Source organism: Scyliorhinus torazame, chromosome 10, assembly GCF_047496885.1.
Source record: "Scyliorhinus torazame isolate Kashiwa2021f chromosome 10, sScyTor2.1, whole genome shotgun sequence".
Classification (NCBI taxonomy): domain Eukaryota; kingdom Metazoa; phylum Chordata; class Chondrichthyes; order Carcharhiniformes; family Scyliorhinidae; genus Scyliorhinus; species Scyliorhinus torazame.
This window is the reverse complement of record NC_092716.1, coordinates 90246134-90266583: the sequence shown is the minus strand read 5'-3', so window position 1 is coordinate 90266583 and position 20450 is coordinate 90246134. Positions and strand designations below refer to the sequence as shown.

Sequence of the window (20450 nt, the reverse complement as noted above, 5' to 3'; positions counted from 1 at the left end):
CTCCCATGGTAACTCCAGCAAACAGACAGAAGGAAACTGTAAAAACAGTTCAGGACAGGGGCGTCTGAATCCTGTGGGATTTTGGGACCAGCAAGCCTATGGTGAAAAATCAGTACCCTTCTTAATAATCCCCCCACCGACCACTAGCCAAGCTCTACAATGATGACAGACACTCTCCACACAAACAACAGAGGAACAAAAATTTAACATGCTATCTCATTTTCTGTTACAGAGCAAGTGGGAGAGCTTCGATAATCCTTATGAAGAAAGCTTACAGGTAATGTCTTTTCAATATTCTCCTGTTTCCTCAGTTGCTTATACCCCAAGCTTTAGCATTCCCTCCCTACACCTCTATGTCTCTTTATGTGGTTTCTCTCATTTGGGACACTTCTTAAAACCTACCTCTTTGACCAGGCTTTAGGTCATCTGACCCAATGGGCAGGGTTTTCTGCACACTGACAAGTAGAGGCATCCTCCCCTCTCCCTTCACCCCCCCCCCCCCACCACCAAAATAATGGGTCAACCCCCAAAGCCTGCCTGCATTGACAGTTTTATTAATCGAGAGACAGGTGCTTGGTCGACTGTTTCCTTCCAGTTTGAATAATTGACAGCTCATCAGCACATCAAAAGGAGCTAAGTGCTTTCTGTTGTAAATAAGAGGAAGTGAAACCACTTAGCTCCTTTGATTTGGTGTAGAGCTGTCAAGCAAGAGTGTTTATAAACATTGCGGTTAGCATCAAATCAAGGTACTTAGGTGCATTCAAGTGGGAAGGGAAAGATAAATAAACATTCCATCAAGCATCTGTCTCTGGACTAATAAAACTGTCATCAATTACTGGCTAGTGAAATGTGTTGCTGTGTGAAAGTGAATGGGAGTTTTGCATTTCAAAGGCTGTCAAGGGATTTGAAGCCCTTTCAAGCGTACTTGGTTTTGGAGGAAGCCTCTGATGCTTGTAACAACTGCTGCTTTACGCAGCTTTTGTCTGAGGCAGCAGGTATTGGGGAAGGTTAAGTGAAAATACAGTGATCTTTCACTGTACTGCCTGGCCTGCTCTTCAGCTTTCAGGCAAGGGTGACTGCTGGGAGACTCTGATGGGGGAGGTTGATGGGAGTGACTGATGGGGGGGGTCTGATGAAGATGTCTGGGTGGGGTCTGATAGGAAGTCTGATGGGGATGACTGATGCGGGTAGCCAATGGGGAGGTGTGATCGGTGGGGAGGTGGAGGGATCGGTGGGGAGGGGGTCGGGTTACACTCATGCATGTGTGCTGTGGGGGGTGACCCATGAATCCCATGGTGGGGGGGGGGGGGGGGGGTGGAAGATGCCCCTAGCATGAGACCAATGGGATCCAGCAAGCTCTCTCCCATGAATAACATTTTAAGCTAAAGAGGAAAGACTGACATTCTGGGCCCAGCTCCTGGTGCCAGAGGAGACAGTCCTGATTCTCCACAGGCAGGAGCACCTAGGCTCCAGAACAGCGGGCGGGATTCTCCAATCCCACGGCAGAGTGTCCACGCCGTCGTCCCGCCGGCCCAGAGCAGGTTAGAACGGCGCTGGCGAGACTCGGCTCTTTTTTTACGGCCGCTGGGCCCATCCGGGCCGGAGAATCGGTGAGCCTGCCTCGTAGAGCGGCCTGCGACCGGCGCCACGCCAACCACGCCAACCAATGGCGCCAATTCTCCACTCTGCAGCCCAGAGAATACAGGCCTTGGCCTCTCATTACCTCCTCCATTTTGCAGACATTTCCACTGCATTTCCATTTCCCTTGGGGATGAGTGACCATAACATGATCAAATTTTAATCAAGATGTAAATGTAGTTGATTCTGAGACTATAGTTTGAATCTTAATAAGGAAAGTATGACTATATGAGTTTTGAGTTGGCTATCATATATTGGGAAAATGCTACTGAATGGAATGACGGTGGCTCGGCAATGGCAAACATTGAAGGAGTGCATGGATGAACTGCAACAACTGTTTATTTTTGTCTGGTGCAAAAGTAAAACAGGAAAGGCGGCATGGCTTACAAGGGAAATTAGAGCCAATATTAGACCTAAGGAAGAAGCATACACATTGCCTAAAAAAAAAGTTTGAGGATTGGAGCAGATTAGAATTCAGAAAGGAGGACAAGGGATTGATTAAGAAAGGGAAAATAGAGTCCAAGTGTAAGCTTGCAGGGAACATAAAAACTGCATTAAAAATTTTCTATAGATATGTGCAGAGACAAAGATTGGTGAAGACAAGTGTAGGTCCCTTACCGTCAGTAACAGGGGAATTTATAATGTGGAGCAAAGAAATGACTGACCAAATAAATAAATACTTTGGTCTGTCTTCACAAAGAAGGACACAAATAAGATACCGGAAATGTTGGGGAACACTGGATTTGGTGTGAGAGAGGAACTGAAGGAGGTCAGTATTGGTAGAAAAATGGTGTTGGGGAAACATCCTAGAGTACTTAAGGAAGTTGCCCGAAAAATAGTTGATGCATTGGTGGTCAGCTTCCACCCGGGAGGGATCTGCTGGGCTGTATATGTAGTGTACTGTAAATAAAAACGTTGTTTCATTTATTTTACTTGGCGAGGACTCCCCATGTCCTTATTAAAGTAAGCATGCAGAGGCAGTAAACAGTAAAGAAGGCAAATGGTATGTTGGCCTTCATAGCGAGAGGATTCGAGTACAGGAGCAGGGATGTCTTGCTGCAATTATACAGGGTCTTAGTGAGGCCACATCGAGAATATTGTGTGCAGTTTTGGTCTCCTTATCTGAGTAGGATGTTCTTGCTTGGAGCGACTACAGCAATGGCTTACCAGACTGATTCCTGGGATGGCGGGACTAACGTTTGAGGAGAGATTGAGTCGGTTAGGATTGTACTCGCTGGAGTTAAGAAGAATAAGGGGGGAATCTCATAGAAACCTCTAAAGTAGGGAGATAGAGAAATAGGGAGACAGAGAAATAGGGATATAGAGAGGGAGATAATAATAATCTGTATTAGTGTCACAAGTAGGCTTACATTAACATTGCAATGAAGTTACTATGAAAATCCCTCGTCGCCACACTCAGGCCCCTTTTCGGGTGTCCTGAGGGAGAATTCAGAATGCCCAATTCACCTAACAAGCACATCTTTCGGGACTTGTGGGAGGAAACTGGAACACCCAGAGGAAATCACGTAGACACGAGGAGAACGTGCGGACTTTGCACAGATAGTGACCCAAACCGGGAATTTAAACCGGGTCCCTGGTGCTATGAAGCAGCAGTGCTAACCACTATGCTACCACGCCGCCCTAAGAGAACCTTCAGAGTAAAGGAGGGAGATAGAGAACCTAGTGGCATGGCACAACAACAACAGGGCTAAATCGCTGGCTTTGAAAGCAGACCAAGGCAGGCCAGCAGCACGGTTCAATTCCCATAATAGCCTCCCCGAACAGGCGCCGGAATGTGTCCTGGGGGCTGATCTGGCCCCGGGGGCTGCCCCCCGGGTGGCCTGGCCCGCGATCGGGGCCCACCGATCCACGGGCGGGCCTGTGCCGTGGGGGCACTCTTTTCCTTCCGCCTTCGCCATGGTCTCCACCATGGCGGAGGCGGAAGAGACCCCCTCCACTGCGCATGCGCGGGGATGCCGTGAGTGGCCGCTGATGCTCCCGTGCATGTGCTGCCCGGCAATGTCGTTTCAGCTGGCGGGGCAGAAATCAGTCCGGCGCGGGCCTAGCCCCTGAAGGTTAGGGCTCGGCCCCTCAAGATGCGGAGGATTCCGCACCTTTGGGGCGGCGCGATGCCGGACTGATTCGCGCTGTTTTTGGCGCCGGTCGGCAGACATCGCGCCGATTGCAGAGAATTCCGCCCCTGATCTCTCTACGTATCTTCTCTACTGTTGTGCTACTGTTGTAGCACGTTACTCTGTATGCTTCACCCGATGTCTATGTCTATGTATTTACATTGCATATTTATCATATGTCCTATGTTTTTTCATGTACGGACTGTACACAGAACAATACTTTCACTGTTCCTCGGTACACGTGACAATAAATCTAAATCTAAAATTCTAACAGGACTAGACTTTAACAGGACTAGACTCTAACTGGACTAGACAGGGTAGATGAAGGAAGGATGTTTCTATTGATGGCGGCATCCAGAACCGGGGGTCACAGTCTGAGGAGATGGGGTAGAGCATTTAGGACAGAGATAAGGAGAAATTTCTTCACCCAGAGAGTGGTTGGCCTGTGGAATTCGCTACCACACGAAGTAGTTGAGGCCAAAACATTGTTTTCAAGAAACAGTTAGATATACCTCTTTGCGCGAAGGGGAGCCAAGGATACGGGGTGAAGGTAGGATCAGGTTATTGAGTTGGATGATCAGCCATGATCATAATGAATGGCCGAGAAGGCTCGAAAGACAAAATGGTCCACTCCTGCTCCTACTTTCTCTGTTTCCATGTTTCTAATCAGTGTAGATCTTGATGTTAGAATACAATCGAGACCAAAGAGAAATATGGCTCAACCAGTGCAATATTTTGCCAGTTATTTGCTCACAACAGCATAGGTCTGGAGCTAACATTAAAAATATGCTTCCAGTGGAGGACATGCTGTTACCTGTTCTTAATTTCTAACCCTCAATGGTTTTGTCATGTGAGATTGCGCTGTTACAGTATTAGTGAAAACCCTGGGCTGGATTTTTCGCAGCTCCGCGGTGAAATGGCGGCCAGCACGGGGGCGGAGAATCCACTCTCACTTTGTAATCGAGCCCGGTGCCGATACGGCGATTCTCCGGGATCCGGAAAACATGCGTGACCGCGGAGGACACTGCGCGGCTGGGGGCCCATTGCCAGAGGCCCGCCCAGCAAACCTCCGCTCCCGACCGGCCGAGTTCCCGACAGCACGGAACTAACCACCTATTGCCGGTCGGGATGCTGGCGTGGCGGCTGTGGACTCAGTCCACGACCGCCCTGGTCGAGGGCGGGGGCACCAGACACCCGGGGGGGGGGGGGGCCTTATAGGTGGCCTGGGGTTAGATCCGTAGGTTTGATGCTCGGGGCGCGCGGTTGATTTGGGAGGGGGGGGGGGCTCATTTTTCCGTCTGACTGCGGGTCTGAGTCCTGCAGGGCTTTGAATTAGCTCAACGTGGGCGGGATTCTCTCAGTCTCCCCGAACGGCGCGAATTGCGCCACGTCGCCCCGACGGCAGCACGCGATTCTCCCCAGAGCGGCGGATCGGTGCCATTGGCACCGGCCTGGTTGGCGCAGCGCTGGCCGGGGGCATTCTAGGCGGCCCCCCCCCCCCCCCCCGACGATTCTCAGACCAGGGTGGGCTGAGCGGCCGTCGTAAAAAACCCGAGTCCCGCTGGCACCATCCACACCTGCTCTCAGCCGGCGGGATCTCGGCGTGGAAGGGTCCGGGGGCGGCCTGTGGGGGGTGGAGGGGGGGGGGTCTGACCCCGGGGGGGTCCTCCGATGTGGCCTGGCCCGTGATCGGGGCCCACCGATCGGCAGGCCGGCCTCTCGGGCTGGGGGCCTCCTTTCTTCCACTCCGGCCCCTGTAGCCCTGCGCCATGTTGCGTCGGGGCCGGCGCGGAGAAGGGAGCCATGCACACTGCGATTGCGCGTGTTGGCGCCAGTGCCACTGCGCATGCGCGGAACCCGTGGCGCCCAGTTCACGCCAGGATCAGCAGCTGGAGCAGCGTGGGCCGCTACAGTGCCGTGCTGGCCCCCTGTAGGGGCCAGAATTGCTGATCCTGAGGCCGTGTTGACGCCGTCGAGAAACGCAACGGCGTTTCCGATGGCCTCAACACTTAGCCTCAGGACCACAGAATCCCACCGCTTGTTTCTCGGACTTTCTGGAGTAAAACTCCATCGTTTTATGCTGGCGTGGGGACCTAGTCCCATTTTGGGAGAATCCAGCCCCCTGTTTGTGTGAATTCCTTAGTTTCCCTGTTCACACTCTCCCTTTTTTGCAGACTTGAAGGAAATGGGAAGAAACCAGTGCCTCCTTGTTCACGGATTCTCAGGTAATCAGTCACCTTGTTCTATCGGTTGATTATTTAATTCACAGTGCAGAGAAATGAACATTATCTCTTGTTTTTAAAGTCTGAGGGCGTGTAACCTAGTCAAGACAGATCTGGAAAAACTGTTCAAGATTCTCGAGCACTGCAAAGACCTGACTGAGCTTGAGTAAGTATAGTGTTAACCAGAGCTATGCCTGAGCATGTGCAACACAATGTTAGGCCGTCACAGTTTAGTTACCCCGGTGTACTCTCGTTAGCGCCAATGATATATCTAGATGTGATGATGGGGAGTGGGTGTCTTTTAGCTGGCTTGCAAGATACAATGTTGAACATTCTTTGCAGTATCTAAAGGTTGTGCATCCAATTTAAATGATGCAGAGAGCAGAATAGCTGTTAGTTTAGTTCTCGGTGCAAACAGGCAAGCTGCCAGTATTGAATCTAAAGGTTTGATCTCGATCTCCTGCAGGAAGTCACACTTTGAGGAAGTATGAATAATAACTTTTATTGCTTATTCTTCAGCCTGTCCTGCAACTTACTTGGAGATGAAGAATTGCAGTATCTGCGGGATTCCTTACCAAAGCTGGACGTTTTAAAACAAATCGAGTGAGTTGCTACATTTATTATGATAAAGGCAATGAAATCTCAAAAATAAAGAATGTTTACACAAAGGATTAAATCATTCAAACCATTTTCCTTTTCCACCTGCAAGTTTGAGTGACTCTCATTGAGATTACATCTATTGAAATATAATAGAACAATGACCTGCTTCTGCTCAGAATCCGATATAAGGAGAATTCTTAGTCTCTATCTCTATAAATACTGAATTTTATGCCTGGAGTTTAATTGTGCTTCTGAACCAATGTCTCTTGTCCTTGTCTAATTGATTCTCAGTGCTTTATTAGTAGTCACCGTTGACGAGAAAGTTCAATTCCCCAAGCATTGCATTAAAACAAATGTCTAGTAAACTGAGACAGATTCTCAACTTGCCTCCTGAACATAAAACTGGAATAGAGGTCAGCACTCTTTCATAAGGACATGGGGAGCCACAGAGAGTAAAAGTAAAGAAACAAAGTTTTTATTTACAACACAATGTAGATCCCTACTGGGTTCCTGTCTTGCCAGTGTGTTACTGGCCGACCTTTTAAACAGAGGTCAATAGAGATGCCCTGCCCCAAGCGGGGGAGCTCGTACTCCACAAGGAGCAGGGAGAAGATAATCATTCCCACCCCATAGGCCCCGAAATTACACTCTCCACTGTAGCTGCTGTGCTCTGTCAGTCCTGCTGACTCTAGATGCTGCTCACCGTGGACATATCCCAGTATAGACTCAGGCCTTTATAAACTCAGCCCTCTGTAGGCCGTGCCCCCTGTCAGCCCAGCCCCCCTGAAGGCTCAGCCCTCCTGTAGGCTCAGCATCCCCCCCCCCCCACTTCCTGTATGCCCAGACTTTCTGTAGGCCATGTCTTCCCATAGGTCATGTCCTTCTGTGGACCATGTCCTCCCATGGGCCATGTCCTCCGGTAGACCATGTCCTCCCATGGGCCATGTCCTCCGTATACACAACCCACCTGTAGATGCTTCCTGCCTGTGTGAGCGGCACGGGAACGCCATGGCTAGCTCTCTAGCTTCACAGCTCCAGGGTCCCAGGTTCGATTCCCAGCTTGGGTCACTGTCTGTGTGGAGTCTGCACGTTCTCCACGTGTCTGCGTGGGTTTCCTCCGGGTGTTCTGGTCTCCTCCCACAAATCCCGAAAGATGTGCTGTTAAGTAATTTGGACATTCTGAATTCTCCCTCTGTGTGCCCGAACAGGCTCCGGAATGTGGCAACTAGGGGATTTTCACAGTAACTACATTGCAGTGTTAATGTAAACCTATTTGTGACAATAAAAATTATTATAGGTGCAGGCTGGAGTAAATACTGCTCTCGTAGGCCCCACCCACTGTGGATACTGCATGCTGCCTGATGTAGCCCCTGCCTCTATAGGCCCAGCCCTCTGTATACGCAGCCACTATAGACCCTGCCCAAAGTAGATGATATCTGCTGTGGACAGGACCCGCTGTCAACCCTGCCCATTGTAGATGCAGCCTGCTGTGGATGCAGCCTGCTGTAGGCCAGCCCTCTGCAGACAATGGAAATGAAAGTAGGGTGGGCAGTCTGATTTCCAGAGTGAGGGCTCAGAGAATATTAACTGCGTATTTTTGCAGTTTGTATTAAATTTTCATGAAAACATTGGGATTAGCTGTGCAGTGTGTCAGCATTTCATTCCTTGTTACTTATAGTCTACAGAGTAAGACAGCATCAGTTTGCTGATACCTGTATTTTATGTCTGACCCTGCTCCATAGCATTAGCAACAATGGAATCTCGCCTGCTGGTGCCCTGTACCTGGTGGAATCTCTCAATACCTGCAAAAATGTGGTGGAGGTTGAAGTGAGGTAAGCACACAGTAATCGTTCATTTAATTTGTTCTAGAGTCTGTGCTCCCTTCAACAGAAAAAGAGGCCCTTCTTTTAGGACCTGGTAATATATTTGAGCAATTCAGATATGCCACAGAAATGGTTTGCTCATGATATCTCTATACGTATTACCAAAATGCTGTTGGGATGTCAGAATTCATGGTCCCAGCGTCATCAGGACCAGTGTCCCTGCCTGTCATTTTATATGTTTATAGATATATATAATGTAGTAAAGCATAAATATTTAGATCAGCAGAAATCTGACAGGTGGCTTTCAATGTGAGTAAAGGTCAGATAACAATAAACATGTGTCTAGTATAAGAGTGCTATTTAATTAAGCGCATGGAACTCGGGTTAAACTCAACTTCACAGGATACACATCCTATCAAAGTGGTAACATGAAAAGGCCCTATTTTGTACAGATGCCTGACCCTACAGGAACACAGTCAAGTGCCTCATTTCAAGGGCCCTTTGGTAAGGTAGCACAGTGGTTAGCACTGTTGCTTCATGGTGCCAGGGCCCCAGGTTTGATTCCCGGCTTGGGTCACTGTCTGTGTGGAGCCTGCACGTTCTGCCAGTGTCTGCGAGGGTTTCCACTGGGTGCTCCGATTTCCTATCACAAGTCCCAAAAGACGTGCTGTGAGTAATTTGGACATTCTGAATTCTCCCTCTGTGTACCTGGACAGGCGCCAGAATGTGGCGACTAGGGGCTTTTCACAGTAACTTCATTGAAGCCTACTTGTGACAATAAGCGATTATTATTATTATTATCTACAGGGCCTTTGGTCTACAGTGAGAACAAATTAAATTGCACAAATGAATTGACCCTCTGGTCCTCCAGCTTAATTGAGAGCCCACCTAGCACCCTTAATTGGATAGGAAACCTGTCTCCATCCTGGTATAAATCCCAATGAGTGACTCTTTCTGCCAGGGGCAGTTTTAGGACCCAAAACAGTCCTCGCTCCTGTTTCCTGCCTACTATGTAATGAAGCAACCTTCAAGTGTCTGAGCTTCAAGTGACTCAAAATCATGAAATGTATGGATAAAGTAAAGTATGAGCCATGGGAAGGCGGTGGTGTAATGGACTGGTGATACAGAGACCCAGGGTCATACTCTGGGGACGCGGGTTCAAGTCCTGATGGAAATGATCATAGAATAGAATCATAGAATCCCTACAGTGCAGAAGGAGGCCATTCGGCCCATCGGGTCTGCACCAACCCTTGAAAAGAATACCCTGCCTAGCCCATGCTCCCACCCATTCCCCGTAATCCAGTATCCCCACCAAACCTTTTGGATACTAAGGAGCAATTTAGCACGGCCAATCCACCTAACCTGCACATCTTTGGAGGAAACCATAGCACCCAGAGGAAACGCACGCAGACATGGGAAGAAAGTGCAAACTCCACGCAGGCAGGCACCCGAGGCCAGAATTGAAGCCGGGTCCCTGGCGCGGTGAGGCAGCAGCGCTAACCACTGTGCCACCGTACTGCCAAATTGAATCCAATAAATATCAGGAATGAAAAGTCTAATGATGACCATAAAGTCATAAAAAAAACAGCTGGTTCACTTTAGGAAATGAAATCTGCCCTACATGTAAATCCAGACTCATAGCAATGTGGTTGACTCTTAAATGCCCTCTGAAATGACTGAGCAAGTTGCTCAGTTGATCAATAAAACGGAAGGAAACTGGACAGATCACCTGGCATCAGCCTAGGCACTGGAAATGACAGCAGCAAATCTAGCCCTATTGGCCCTGTGGATCCTCCTTACTAACATCTATGGGCTTGTGCCAAAATTGGGAGAGTTGTCTCACAGATGACTTAAGCAACAGCCTGACATAGTCATACTGACAGAATCATATCTTACAGATAAAGTCCCAGATATCACTATCCCTGGGTATGTCCTGTCTCACAGGCAGGACAGTCCCAGCAGAGGTGGTGACACAGCGGTATACAGTCGGGAGGGTGTTTCACTGGGAGTCCTCAACATCAACTCCAGACCTCATGAAGTCTCATGTCTTCAGGTTAAACATGGGCAAGGAAAGCTCCTGCTGATTACCACGTTCGATCCACCACCACCTGATGAATTAGTACTCCTCCATGTTGAACACCACTTGGAGGAAGCACTGAGGGTGGCAAGGACACAGAATGGACTCTGGGTAGGGGATTTCAATGTCCATCATAAAGAGTTGCGCATTAGCACCACTACTGACTGAGCTGGCCGGGTCCTAAAGGACAGAACTGCTAGACTGGGACTGTGGCAGATGGTGAGGGAACCAACAAGAGGGAAAAACATACTTGATCTCATCCTCACCAATCTGCCTGCTGCAGATGCAGTTGGAGTCATACCTGACACAAAAGGTTGTGAGAGTTGGAGGTCAATCATCTCAGTCCTGAGACATCACTGCAGGAGTTTCTCAGGGTAGTGTCCTAGGCCCAACCATCTTCCTTTGTGCTTGGTGAAGATGGTTGTGAGGATTGGAGGTCATGGTAGTGTCCTAGGCCCAACCATCTTCCTTTGTGCTTGGTGAAGATGGTTGTGAGGATTGGAGGTCAGGTAGTGTCCTAGACCCAACCATCTTCCTTTGTGCTAGTTGAAGATGGTTGTGTAGGTTGGAGGTCAATCATCTCAGTCCTGGGACATCACTGCAGGAGTTGCTCAGGGTAGTGTTCTGGGCCCAACTATCTTCAGTTGCTTCATCAATGACATACCTTCCAACCTAAGGTCAGGTGTGGGGATGTTGCTGCAGATTGCACAATGTTCAAACCCATTCGCGACTCCTTAGGCACTGAAGCAGTCCATGTCCAAATGCAGCAAGACCTGGACAATATCCAGGCTTGGGCTGACAAGAAACAAGTGACATTCGTGCCACACAACTGTCAGGCAATTATCATCTCCAGTAAGAGAGAATCAAACTATCGCCTCCTTGAATTCAGTGGCATTGCCATCCCTGTATCTCCCACTACCAACATCCTGGGGGTTACCATTGCCCACAAACTGAACTGGACTAGCCATATAAATAATGTGGCTACAAAAGCAAGTCAGCGGCTAGGAATCCTGCACCTCACCTCCTGATTCCCCAAAACCTGTCCACCATCTACAAGGCACAAGTCAGGAGTTTAATGGAATACTCTCCACTTGCCTGGATGAGTGCAACTCCAACAACACTCAAGAGGTTCAGCACGAAGGACTTCCGGTTGCGGCTATGCGGAGCTAAGCCGCACGATTCGGCAGCTCCCGTGTACACGGACGTTCGGGCTCGATAGAAGAGCCCCAACAGAACTTTTTTTACAGCCAACCCGTGGGGAAGAGAGGAGAGAGGTCCCCTACTAACTTGTATGGACCGGACCCGCAGCGAAACGGCCAAAAAAGTGGCATTGGAGCAGCGGGAGAAGAGAGGGAAAACAAGCAAAATAGCAGCGGCGGGGGACAAAGAGGAGATGCAGGAATTCATCAAGCGCTGCTTCGAGGAGCTGCGTAAGGAGATGGTGGCGCCTATGTTGGCAATAATTGAAGGACTTGGGGCAACCCAGAAAGCCCACGAGGTGAAGATCCAGGAGATCCAGGAAAAAGTGAGTGAGAATGAGGACGAGCTCTTGGGCCTGGTGGTGAGAGTGGAGCAGCACGAGGCGCTACACAAGACGTGGGGGGGAAGACTCAAAGACCTGGAGAACAGGTCGAGGAGCTGATGGGCGCGGAGGCCCCCCCGAGGTTGCTGGAGCTGGAAGGGGCGCACCAGGTGCTGGCGAGGAAGCCCAAGGCAAATGAGCCGCCAAGGGCGATGGTGGTGAGATTTCACCGGTTTACGGACAGAGAGAGGGTCCAGAAATGGGCCAAGAAGGAGCGGAGCAGCAAGTGGGACAATGCAGAGATCAGAATATACCCGGACTGGAGCGCGGAGGTTGCAAAGCGGAGAGCGGGTGCAGCATCGGAAAGGAGTGAAATTTGGAATGTTGCAGCCAGCGCGACTGTGGGTTACACATAATGGCCAACACCACTACTTCGAAACGCCCGAAGAGGCGTGGACCTTTATACTAACTGAAAAGTTGGACTCTAATTGAGGGTTTGTGAGGGTGGGGTGTGTTTGAGGGTTGAAGTATGATGGCTGTTGTATATAGGGGGTCAATCACGCGCAGGGAATGTTATATGGGCTGGGGGAGAGAGACAAGGCCGCGACAGGAGCTGCGCCAGAGGGGGCGGGGCAGGCTTTGGAAAGCGCGGGGTTCTTTTCCCGCGTGCGGGAAGAAAGGCGGGAAGGGGAACGAAGGAACGTATATTGATGGGGAGACTCCCACACGGGGGGGTCAAAGGGATGGAGGGGGAAGCCGGGGTCAGCAGGTGTCAGCTGACTTACGGGAGTGATATGGGGGGAGCAAAAAAGCTAGACAGGGATCTAGCGGGGGGGGAGGGGGGATTGGGGGGGGGGGGGTTGCTGCTGCATTGGCCGAAAGGGAATGGGACACAGAAGAGGTGGTCGGGACGGAGGTCCCCCGGCTGGGGGACTGAAGGGTGAGGGAGACGCGGACACGGGATTGGCCCAGAAAAGGAGATGGCTAGTCGGGGGGGGGGGGGGGGGGGGGGGGAGAGGGGGGGGGGGAGTGAGAGCCCCTCCAATCCGGCTGATAACGTGGAACATGAGGGGCCTGAATGGGCCGGTGAAGAGGGCTCGAGTGTTCGCGCACTTGAAGGGACTGAAGGCAGATGTGGCAATGCTCCAAGAGACACATCTGAAGGTGGCAGACCAGGTTAGGTTAAGAAGGGGATGGGTAGGACAGGTATTTCACTCGGGACTGAACGCGAAAAATAGAGGGGTGGCAATTCTGGTGGGAAAGCATTTGTCATTTGAGGCCAAGACTATCGTAGTGGATAATGGAGGGAGATATGTGATGGTGAGTGGTAGGTTGCAAGGGACGTGAGTGGTGGTGGTAAATATATACGCCCCGAACTGGGATGATGCTGGTTTCATGAAGCGCATGTTGGGGCGCATTCTGGACCTGGAGATAGGAGGCCTGATAATGGGAGGGGACTTCAATACAGTGCTGGATCCAGCACTGGACCGCTCCAGATCAAGGACGGGAAAGAGGCCGGCGGCGGCCAAGGTGCTTAGGGGTTTTATGGATCAGATGGGGGCAGTGGACCCATGGAGGTTTGCAAGACCGCAGGCCAGGGAATTTTCTTTCTTTTCCCACGTGCACAAGGCCTACTCCCGGATAGATTTCTTTGTTCTGGGCAGGGCGCTCATCCCGAGGGTGGAGGGGATGGAGTATTCGGCCATAGCCGTTTCGGACCATGGCCCGCACTGGGTGGAAATTGGGCTGGGAGAGGAGAGGAACCAACGCCCGCTGTGGCGGCTGGATGTGGGACTGCTGGCAGATGAGGTGGTGTGTGGGAAGGTGAGGGGGTGTATCGAAAGATACTTGGAGGCCAACGACAACGGGGAGGTGTGAGTGGGGGTGGCATGGGAGGCGTTGAAGGCGGTGATCAGGGGAGAGCTAATCTCCATCAGGGCTCATAGGGAGAAGACAGAAGGCATGGAAAGGAAGAGGTTAGTGGGGGAGATTTTGAGATTGGACAGGAGATACGGAGAGGCCCCGGAGGAAAGATTACTTGGGGAAAGGCGACGGCTCCAGACGGGGTTTGACCTGTTGACCACGGGGAAGGCGGAGGCACAGTGGAGGAAGGCGCAGGGGGCGACCTACGAGTACGGGGAAAAGGCCTGTCGGATGCTGGTACACCAGCTACGTAAGAGGACGGCAGCGAGGGAAATAGGGGGAATCAAAGATGGAGGGGGAGCCACGGTTCAGAGTGCAACGAAAATAAACAAGGTATTCAAGGCCTTATATGAAGAGCTGTAGAGATCCCAGCCCCCAGGGGGGGAAGAGGGGATGAGACGATTCCTAGACCAACTGCGGTTCCCAAGGGTGGAGGAGCAAGAGGCGGCTGGTTTGGAGGCACCAATCGGGTTGGAGGAGCTGAGTAAGGGTTTGGGGAGTATGCAGGCGGGGAAGGCCCCGGGGCCGGATGGGTTCCCGGTGGAGTTCTATAGAAAGTATGTGGACCTGTTGGCCCCGCTACTAGTGAGGACCTTTAACGAGGCAAGAGAGGAGGGGACCCTGCCCCCGACAATGTCGGAGGCGACAATTTCCTTGATTCTGAAGCGAGACAAGGACCCACTGCAATGTGGATCGTACAGGCCGATTTCGCTCCTCAATGTGGACGCTAAGTTATTGGCAAAAGTGCTGGACACGAGGATTGAGGATTGTGTCCCGGGGGTGATTCATGAGGACCAGACGGGATTCGTAAAGGGCAGGCAATTAAATACTAATGTGTGGCGGCTCTTAAACGTGATAATGATGCCATCGGAGGAGGGAGAGGAGGAGATAGTGGCAGCTATGGACGCGGAAAAGGCCTTTGACCGAGTAGAGTGGGAGTACCTCTGGGAGGTGTTGTGTAGGTTTGGGTTCGGGGGAGGGTTTATTAGCTGGGTTAAGCTCCTTTACAGCGCCCCGGTGGCGAGTGTGGTGACGAACCGGCGGAGGTCGGAGTACTTTCAGCTGTACCGAGGAACGAGGCAGGCGTGCCCCTTGTCCCCCCTGTTGTTTGCATTGGCGATCGAACCCTTGACCATATCACTGAGGGAGTCTAATAAATGGAGGGGGGTGGTCCACGGGGGAGAAGAGCATCGGGTGGCGCTATACGCGGATGACCTGCTGCTGTACGTGGCGGACCCAATGGAGGGGATGGTGGAGGTCATGCAGACTCTGAGGGAGTTTGGGGAGTTCTCGGGCTATAAGCTCAATGTAGGGAAGAGTGAGATTTTTGTATTACAGGCAGGGGACCAAGAAAGAGGGATAGGGGACCTACCGCTGAGGAGGGCGGTGGGGAGTTTTCGGTATCTGGGGATCCAGATAGCCAGGAGTTGGGGGGCCCTACACAAATTGAATCTGACGAGGTTGGTGGACCAAATGGAGGTGGGACATGCTGCCGCTTTCGTTGACGGGTAGAGTGCAGTCGGTCAAAATGGTGGTCCTTCCGAGGTTTTTGCTTGTGTTTCAGTGCCTTCCCATCGTGATCACTAAGGGCTTTTTCAAGAGAGTAGGTAGGAGTATTATGGGGTTTGTGTGGGCAAATAAGACCCCGAGGGTAAGGAGAGGGTTCCTGGAACGCAGTAGGGACCGAGGAGGGCTGGCGCTGCCAAACCTAGGGAGCTACTACTGGGCAGCAAATGTGGCGATGATCCGCAAGTGGGTTATGGAGGGAGAGGGGGCGGCATGGAAGAGGATGGAGATGGCGTCCTGTAAAGGAACGAGCTTGGGGGTGTTGGTGACGGCACCGCTGCCGTTCTCGCCATCAAAGTATACCACGAGCCTGGTGGTGGCGGCGGCAACGTTAAGGATCTGGGGCCAGTGGAGACGGCACAGGGGTGCAGTGGGAGCCTCGGTGTGGTCCCCGATCAGGGGTAACCGCCGGTTTGTCCCAGGGAAGATGGACGGGGCGTTCCAGGGCTGGCATCGGGCAGGGATTAGAAGAATGGGGGACCTGTTAATTGACGGAACATTTGCGAGCCTAGGGGCACTGGAGGAGAAGTTTGAGTTACCCCCGGGAAATGCATTTAGATATATGCAGGTGAGGGCTTTTATGAGGCGACAGGTCAGGGAATTCCCTTTGCTCCCGGCACAAGAAATTCACGACAGGGTGATAGCGGGTGTATGGGTCGGGGAGGGCAAGGTTTCGGCAATACACCAAGAGATGAAAGAAGAGGGGGAAGCGTTAGCAGAGGAGTTGAAGTGTAAATGGGAGGAGGAGCTGGGGGAGGAGATCGAGGAAGGTTTGTGGGCTGATGCCCTGGGTAGGGTTAATTCCTCCTCCTCATGTGCCAGGCTCAGCCTGATACAATTTAAGGTGGTTCACAGAGCGCACTTGACGGGGGCGAGGTTGAGTAGGTTCTTTGGGGTAGAGGACAGATGTGGAAGGTGTTCAGGGAGTCCGGCGAACCATGTCCACATGTTTTGGTCAAGCCCGGCACTGGAGGGGTTCTGGAGAGGAGTGGCGGGAGCAATATCTCAGGTGGTGAAAGTCCGGGTCAAGCCAAGCTGGGGGCTAGCAATATTCGGAGTAGTGGATGAGCCGGGAGTGCAGGAGGTGAAAGAGGCCGGAATTCTGGCCTTTGCGTCCCTAGTAGCCCGGCGAAGGATCTTGCTACTGTGGAAGGAGGCGAAGCCCCCTAGCCTGGAGACCTGGATAAACGACATGGCCGGGTTCATAAAGCTGGAGAGGATTAAGTTTGCCTTGAGAGGGTCTGGGCAGGGGTTCTACAGGCGGTGGCAACCGTTACTAGACTACCTCGCGGAGCGTTAGAGGAAGGTCGGTCACCAGCAGCAGCAACCCTGGGGGGGGGGACGGGGGGGTGGGGGGACGAGAGATTGTTTGAGGGGATGGATGAGCGGGAGATAACATGAAGGGTGGGGGAAACTGGCACGTGCGGGCGAGAGCCAGTGTATAAAGCTATGTAAATATACCATTTTGCCATGATGTATATATCTTGCTCAGTGCAATTTTGTGTTATTTTGTTACGGGCAGGGGAGGGGTTAATGTTTGTAAGGGGAAAAAATTGTGTTGTTAAAAAACTTTAATAAATATATATATTTTTTTAAAAGCTCAGCACCATCCAATCAAAGCAGCCTGCTTGATTGGCACCCCTTCCATAAACATTCAAACCCTCCAGCGCCAACACACAGCATCAGGAGTCTGTATCATCTACAAGATGTATTGCGGGAACTCATCAAGGCTCCTTAGTGTTGCTCTTTCTAGCTTTATTCTATTTGCTCTGTTTAGGTCACCTTTGCTCATGAGTCGCCAGGTATCTTTATGATACCGCCACGTGGTTCAAGTTCAGGTTATGATTAATAACACAGCACACCGCTTAGTAAGGATTAAAACAACAGTCATTTATTACATACAACAAGCAAAATTAATACCCTGATACTACTTTCTATACAATAAACCTATCACTACTGGCCAATACTTAACTTAGGAAGAGCCCACCAGGTCAGGGAAACGAATGGCTTGTCCAATCAAATCTGGCCCGCGGGTTTCAAAAGGCTGCTACAGGTCGGTGGCTAGGTGTCTCTACCGGATAGCGATCGTTGGATTCAAACTTACTGCTGCCGGTGGCTGGACTTCCGAAGGTCTCGAGCAGGCAAAGATGAGAGAGAGAGAGATCTGAACTTGGACCTTTACTTTTATAGGGCCCAGGGGCTTCCCGCCTCCCGGGGCGGCCCTTGACCCTGAGTCCCAAGTGATTGGATTCTGTCCCCAGTCTCTGGGGTCGATGTGTCCAATGGTGAGGCGATTTCTCTATCGGGGGGTGGTCGCTCACCTGTCTTTGTTTCGGCCGCTGCAGGCGCCGACAGGTCTGGCCCGGTATTCAATTGCTAATATGTTGCAATTGTTCCCGGGGATAGCCGATTTAACTGTGGATGTCTGAGTTGATTAGGTGTAAACAGTCCTGAATGAAACTGCGGATACCTAGGTTGAAGGGCTGTTGATAGCCCTGAGTATCGATCTGGGCTATGTTCCCAGAGCTGAATATGCGAACCTGTCTGCAGCTGCCTGCTTGTGTCTTCTTGGCTGCTTTTCCCAGCAGTCTTTCGGGTTAGCCATTTTAAACTGGGTTTTGGCCAGATTAATCGGAACGCAGCCATTTTACATGGCCACATTAGGCAGCACCTTCCAAACCAACAACCACTACAGATAATTGGAAGTTCTCCTCCAAGTCACTCACCATTCTGATTTGGAAATATATCAGCCGTTCCTTCACTGTCGCTGGGTCAAAGTCCTGGAACTCCCTCCTTAATAGTACAGTGGGTGCACCTACACCACATGGACTGCAGCTGTTCAAGAAGGCAGTTCAGCACCACCTTCTCAAGGACAATTAGGGATGGGAAATAAATGCTAGCCTAACCAGCAAAGCCCACATCCCATAAAAAATGAATTAAAAAAACACTAAAGAACACAATTAGAAAATGTATAAGTCAAAGGCGAGACTGGAAAATGCTGGGTGCCCAACAGGTCAGTCAGTATCTGGAAAGGGAAAAGACAATTAGAGTTTAGCATTGAGATCTTCACTTATAATTACATTTGGGAGAGGCTTCCCCAGAAACATTCCTTTCGTCAGGCACTAATCAACCTGCAGTACATTCTTAGTATTTACTGTTTTATTGCTTGGCTCTTCTGAGCTACTCTTAAAAGATCATGTGGTCAAAATTGAGTGATCTTCCCCATGCATTAGTGTTGATGGATCTCCAAGAAGGCACATGAATGTGCCATGGAATATTGCACAGGAACTGCAAGTAAATTTGGTTCCAAAATTCCAATGAATAAAGAGCGCATTTAGCAGATATTGTAGAATCCCATGTAAACTCGCTGCTGTCTCACTGAGGCATGGCAGTGGATAGGCCATAAAATGTGCCTAGGATTTAGAAATCACGTAACTGGGTGAGATTTTTGTGATAATCAAGAATTGATTAAAGGGCCAGAGGGTAGGACAGGCTGGTGTCATGTTCTGTAGACTGGCCGATATGAATGATGAACTACAGAACATCTAGGTTAAATAATTTATCATGAAACAACTGTGTGATAAAGTTAACTAGGCTAAATAAAATAATAAACAACTAACACTAACTATTATAGAGCTACTGAAAATAAGTCTATCCTCCAACACTACTTACTCCCATCTCCCCAGACACAGGGTCACCTGGTGGGTTTGCACTGCCACCTGGTGGCCGGAGCTTGTGTATAATATTATCTACGGAATTGCTTAATGCATATCATCGCAGCTGGCTCAATCCATTAGAAATCCATGCAATGGAGGTAATTTAGTCTGTCAGAACTCTGTCCACTAAAGGAATGGACTGCCGATTGGATCATCAGGTACTAAACTTGGATCAACTTCTGCCAGGGTTTAAGCTGTATATGTCTGAGGTCAGCTGTTATAGTAATTCTTTTTATACAGTTTAGTAGTAGAGCATTTTAAACATGGATGAAGTTTGTTTCATATTTTCATTTTGTTTGCGTAGCTTGTCTCCTCATGGACGGTCCTTTATAAAGTTTGCAAAGACATGTGAAAAGAAAGTGTGCAGGTGAGTGAGTTCTTTCACAGTGTTTCTCTCTTGTGCCAACATCACATTTGTAGATTCTAAATGATTATGGGTGGGATCCTCTGGTCCTCCAGTCACGTGTTTCTCGGCGGCGCGCAGTTCGCTCGCGGCGGGGTTCTCTCTTCCCACTGCCTGTCAATGGGATTTCCCATGGTGTAGTGCCAGCGGGAAAAGAGAATCACAACAGCCGGAGAATTGGGCCTAGATCCTCAACCGGCGCAGTGTCCCCACCAAATAAAATTTAACTGAATTGGATTTGGATCCGTAGATTCAGTGGGTGGGATCTTCCGGACATTCCTGCAGCCACACACCCCCTCCCCCACCTCGGGTCTCCAGCAGTGGAGGGTGCGAATGGCGGGAAGTCCTGTTGACAGCGGTGGGACTAGCCAATGGCTAGTTGGAAATTCAAGTACAACCGATTGCATTTTTGCTGACTAAATAACTAATGAGTAATAGACGCTGTTGTTGGGCAAACTATCTCAATACTCACATTTACATGGCATTTTTCACATGTCCTTTTACATTTTGTGCACTTGTTGGTAAAATATAAGATAAATAAGCAGAATGTGGAAGATTTCTTTACCTTTGTGAACATTTTGTTCCCTTGGTAACCAACTGAAATGAAATTAAATTTAAAAAATGAAATGAAAATCGCTTATTGTCACAAGTAGTCTTCAAATGAAGTTACTGTGAAAAGCCCCTAGTCGCCACATTCCGGCGCCTGTTCGGGGAGGCTGGTACGGGAATTGAACCGTGCTGCCGGCCTGCTTTCAAAGCCAGTGATTTAGCCCTGTGCTAATCCAGCCCCTGAATATTGTAAATTAATATAAAAATGTGATGAAAATT

At 50.2% G+C, this 20450-nt stretch overlaps 1 protein-coding gene across 2 annotated transcripts in view; it reads left to right on the top strand.

The window, feature by feature from the left end:
* nlrc5 (NLR family, CARD domain containing 5) overlaps positions 1 to 20450 on the top strand; it is a 318509-nt gene that overhangs the window by 163285 nt on the left and 134774 nt on the right. For both annotated transcript variants that reach the window (XM_072518410.1, XM_072518409.1), the window contains exons 26-31: positions 233 to 277; positions 5945 to 5995; positions 6075 to 6158; positions 6512 to 6595; positions 8335 to 8424; positions 19524 to 19586. In XM_072518410.1, coding sequence (XP_072374511.1) covers positions 233 to 277; positions 5945 to 5995; positions 6075 to 6158; positions 6512 to 6595; positions 8335 to 8424; positions 19524 to 19586 — 417 coding nt within the window. The remainder of the gene's footprint in view (positions 1 to 232; positions 278 to 5944; positions 5996 to 6074; positions 6159 to 6511; positions 6596 to 8334; positions 8425 to 19523; positions 19587 to 20450) is intronic.